A 4,473-nucleotide genomic window follows, 5' to 3' on the forward strand; every position below is an offset into this window, starting at 1 on the left:
TGCACTTTGCTGGCACTTCCTGTGGCTAGCAGGTAAACGTGTACATCTCAAGTTTCAACAAGACAGATTCTATAGACAGATTTTAAATTGTCATTTCTGTACAGTGGAATATTTCACTTCAGGTGACTAATTCCCACTGAAAAGGCTTAAATTTTCCCTCTGACTTTCCTCCTACAAGCCAAGCCACAGACAGCAGGGTGGAATGAAAGGTAACAGCAGCTGTCTCCTACCTCTGGTCTGCCGCAGGAAGCACAACGCCATCAGGACTACCACCCTCCAGGTAGACATACCGAAGCAGAACTTTTGCACTTGCCATGTATTCCTTTCCTTGCTACCTTTGCATCATGCTGTCCTCTTGTGTGAAGTTCCATAAATTACGGAGAATGGAGGTGAGGAACTGCACCCATGCGCTCAGCGGCGCTTCCTGCTACAGCCAGACCTGCCCCCTGAGCCGGAAAAAGCGCAGCTGGGGGAGCTGCTGGGACAGAGAAGCTGCGCCCTCCAGTGTAACTGGGTTCTCTGTCACGGGGAAGGTGCAAAAGCCACACAGAACAGTGCGATTCCAACCCTCTGAGGCACCTCATTTAAAAATTGACCTTTGGAATTTACCTACGTGGCTGTGAAATATTAATAGAAATCAAGTAAGATTTTACTGCCTGAGAGATCTGATACTAGCCTAGCAATGAGAAAAAAACAGTAATCAGTCAGTAATATGTGAAAACATGATAGTCTTGGGTGTACAAGAGCCCAAAGATCTTCTCTTAATTTAAGTTACTGAGTTAAGAATGTTTTTTAGACGTTAGGGAATGACTCCACTTTATGGATAAGGAGGAAATTCTTGAGTGTGAGGGTGGTGAGACACTGGAACAGGTTGCCCAGAGAAGCTGTGGCTGCCCCATCCCTGGCAGTGTTGAAGGGCAGGTTGGATGGGGCTTCAAGCAATCTGGGCTGGTGGGAGGTGTCCCTGCCCATGCAAGGGGTCCGGACCTGATGATCTTTAGGGTCCTTTCCAAAGCAAACCATTCCATGATTCTATGGATGGGGGAATTAAAGTGCAGGAATGGGACAGGGATCATCTGCCCCTCACACAGTGTGGGGGAATGAAAGGACATGGCTCCCTCCGATAAATCCTGTGGTTTTGCTGGATGCCAGTGCTGCAATTTCCTTATGCCTTAGTTACCACTTACCAACTATGTGTCATCAATACAAAACTATCTTTTGAGATCAGGACCCGCTGCCAGGACTGTGCCAACACCTGATGGTCCTTGACCCCTGTGCTGCCTTATCTGTGAGCACATCTGCTGTTGGCCTTGGCATTTACAGCTCTGAAACTCTCAAGGTGTTGGCTTTTTCAGCAGGCTGTTCAGTTGCCATGTCTAATCTCCTGCTCTTCCCATCTCAGTCACATCCAGGCCCGTGCCACGAGGAAAGGAAACGGGTCAATGAAAATACCACACAGAAGGTGACAGCGGCAAAGAGAAAAAGGGCTTTTCTGGGGCTTCCCCAGATGGAAACTCACCAAGCCCAGCAGACAGCCTGGTGTTTTACCTGTGAAGGTCAGGTTCTGGGTGGTAGGCAGAAGAGAAGCCAAAGGAGCTGGGCTTGGTACTGGCAAAATCATAGTCATAGAATGCCAGGTTGGAAGGGACCTCAAGGATCATCTGGTCCAACCTCTCTAGGTACTACTGTAGTTTATATGAGGTGGCTCAGCACCCTGTCAAGATGAGACTTAAAACTGTCCAATGAGGGGGAATCCACTACTTCCCTTGGGAGACTTTTCCAATGTCTGACTGTCCTCATGGTGAAAAATTTACCTCTTGTGTCCAATCAGAATGTCCCCAGGAGCAACTTGTGCCCATCACCCCTTGTCTTTTCCGTGTGACTCCTTGTAAACAGGGAATTCCACACAGCTTGTGTGTTTACCAGGAAGGCACCAGATGTCTCATTTCCCTGAACATGGTATGATTCAAGCTGTAGGAGGAGACACACAAGTTTCCCCAATCACAACTTTCTCCAAAAATCTCCAGTTCTTCTTAGCATCAGCTTCTGTTACCAGTTAATTTCCTGTTCTTTGGCTGTTTCACTACCTCTGTTTAATTTCTATTCAATTTCTCTTGTGCAACAAGAACTAGAATCCTTTGAAAGTAAATAAGGGTCTGGAAGGTCATAGGTCTGTTCTTCTTTAGCATCAAAACTGCAGAGCTTGTGCCAGCACCGGCTCTTGAGCTTCCTGTGGCAACCTGAACAAAATAGGAAGCAATTCTGGAGCCAGTCTCATTATGGTCTTGCTAGGAGCCCTCGGGCAGCTTCTCTTAAAGGTGACGTGTGATTTTAGTCAGCATTTGCAAAAGGCGAATTTTATAATAATCGTTTCCTGTGAAACATCAGCCCTGAAATCTGGGCTCCACCGGTCCCTGTGGCTAAACTGCCCCTGATTTTAGCGTAACGGAGGAGCCATTCCGGGAAAAACAAGTGTCCTGTTGGCAGCAAAACGCGGACGGGGGTGGGGCTGGGGGTGCCACGAGGTGTCGCTGCCTATCAAACAAAGTACATCTGTTCCTCCAAGCAACAGGCTCACATCTAGACCTGTTTAAAAACCTGGCAGGCTTCACTAAAACTCCTTCCTCCTGTACAGTGGCTTACATCAGGATTTGCAACAGCATCCTCTAATTGTGAGCACTGAGTTTGCATTGTACACAATTAATTTTTTGTCTTCTGCTCAACTAGTCTTTGTCCCTGGCCTTGGGTGCCCTGGCAGACAATGGATCAGGTGCCAGCAGAAGCAGGACTTGTTACCCACGTGTGAAGGGCAGGAGGCACCGTTGCACTCGCTGGTGTGCAGGGAGCCTATTGTGAGGTCTGCTGGCCCAGGATGACTTTGGGATTGCAGACAGAGCTTCCTGCTGCAGCAGGGGATGGGGCTTAGAAATGCCACTGGTGTCTCTCCATCATCCATCATGATGCTGTGCCCACGTTCTCCCACCGTTTTACTCATATGGTGCATAAGTGCTTTGGATTGGGGTTGTCACTCCTCAGTAGATGCCTCATCTGGAGGTGGGCCCTTGCACCCTGCTGTGGTACTGATGATACCTGGGGCACTCTCTCAGTTTTGCCACCTCTTGCCTCCCTGCCTGCAACAGATGATTCAGACCATGAGGGAAAACCCTGCAACCTTTCCTGAGTCAGACTGACTGATCCCTTTCTTTCTTGAGGAAGGGCACTGCAGGAAATACAGTCCTGATCTTGTGAAGAGGGCACAATTTGCGCTGTGGTTTGATTTGATGAGACCTTTGGAGGCAAAAGTACTGTCATCCCAGCTTCTTCCTTTTGCTCTTACCCGACCCACGTAGTTGTTCAGGCAGAGCTGTGTGTGCTGCCTGCTGGGAGCTTGGGAGGACCCCTGATCCCACTGGAAAAATGCCCACATATTAAAAAATTTAACAGGGTATTTCTGGTATGAGTGGCACAATGGGAAACCAAACCACTGATCCATAAATGCAGCATGCTTAACATTTCCCGTGTGCTCTCACACTTCTGTCACCACCACAAGGTGTGAAGGACTGACTGGTAGAACCTTTTCAGTATTTCTTAAAATTTGAAAGGCTCTTCAGACAGAGCCTTTCACAGCTGAGGGTTTTTTTCTTAATTAAACAAGAATATGTTTTTGGAGAAGGTTTCTGTTGAAATACTGGAAAGTTTCAACTCAACATTTTTTAGGAAGAAAATGTTCAATTCCTGCAGGACAAAAATAATTCTTCTCAAGCAGCTCTGATAGCCCTGTGCTAGGTGAGGTTGCTTAGCGTAAGAGGAGGCAGAGGAGGTGGCAGTTGTCACAAACATGCTGGACACTAAAGTCTCAGGCAATGAGAGTGACATTTCCCAGTATTTTTTGCTGGATGATCTGAGAAATTTCTTCAAGTAACATGATCCAGCTAAAAATTATTTTAAAAGATGTTTTTGCCTAAGATCTTGGTAAATGAGTGACTAAGACCTTTCGTCATTCAGACTCAGCTCTTTAAACAGTCTCTTCCTTTCCTGCTATTTAATTAACTTCTCTGCTTTGCTCAGGGTGTGCAGGGTGTGCAGCCACCTGCACTGCTCCTGCAGCTGAGCCTGCTGCCCCTGCCCTCGGTGCTGTACCAACCAGCCCACACCCCATGGAGCATTTCTTGTAATTTCTAAAAAAAATACCAACCCCAAAACAGAGCACATCCCTCTCCACACAGGTATAGTGCAGATGGGGGCTGAGGAACAGAAAAAAAATCACTTGGCAGTCAGAAAATAAGGTCTTTGACTTAGAAAGCTGTGCAGAGCTTCCTAGCAGAGGTACAAGCTTTTCACTAGTGTGGGATTGCTTTTCTTGGCTTAATATCTTTCTTTCTGGAGGTGGTGGAGCTGATGTAACTGTGGTGGTAAAAGTGTGCAGTATGGGCCTGTCTTCAGAGCTGGGCAAAGTCAAACCTGAGGGCAGGA

General features: G+C 47.3%; 1 protein-coding gene across 1 annotated transcript in view; it reads right to left on the reverse strand.

The window, feature by feature from the left end:
* The window catches only part of IFNLR1 (interferon, lambda receptor 1), a 4,240-nt gene extending 3,952 nt beyond the window's left edge, over positions 1 to 288 (reverse strand). Inside the window, exon 1 of the mRNA XM_010000592.1 lies at positions 231 to 288. Coding sequence (XP_009998894.1) covers positions 231 to 288 — 58 coding nt within the window. The remainder of the gene's footprint in view (positions 1 to 230) is intronic.
* Between the last annotated feature and the right edge of the window lie 4,185 nt (positions 289 to 4,473).

This window comes from Chaetura pelagica, unplaced genomic scaffold (genome assembly GCF_000747805.2).
Source record: "Chaetura pelagica isolate M959 unplaced genomic scaffold, ChaPel_1.0 scaffold676, whole genome shotgun sequence".
NCBI lineage: Eukaryota > Metazoa > Chordata > Aves > Apodiformes > Apodidae > Chaetura > Chaetura pelagica.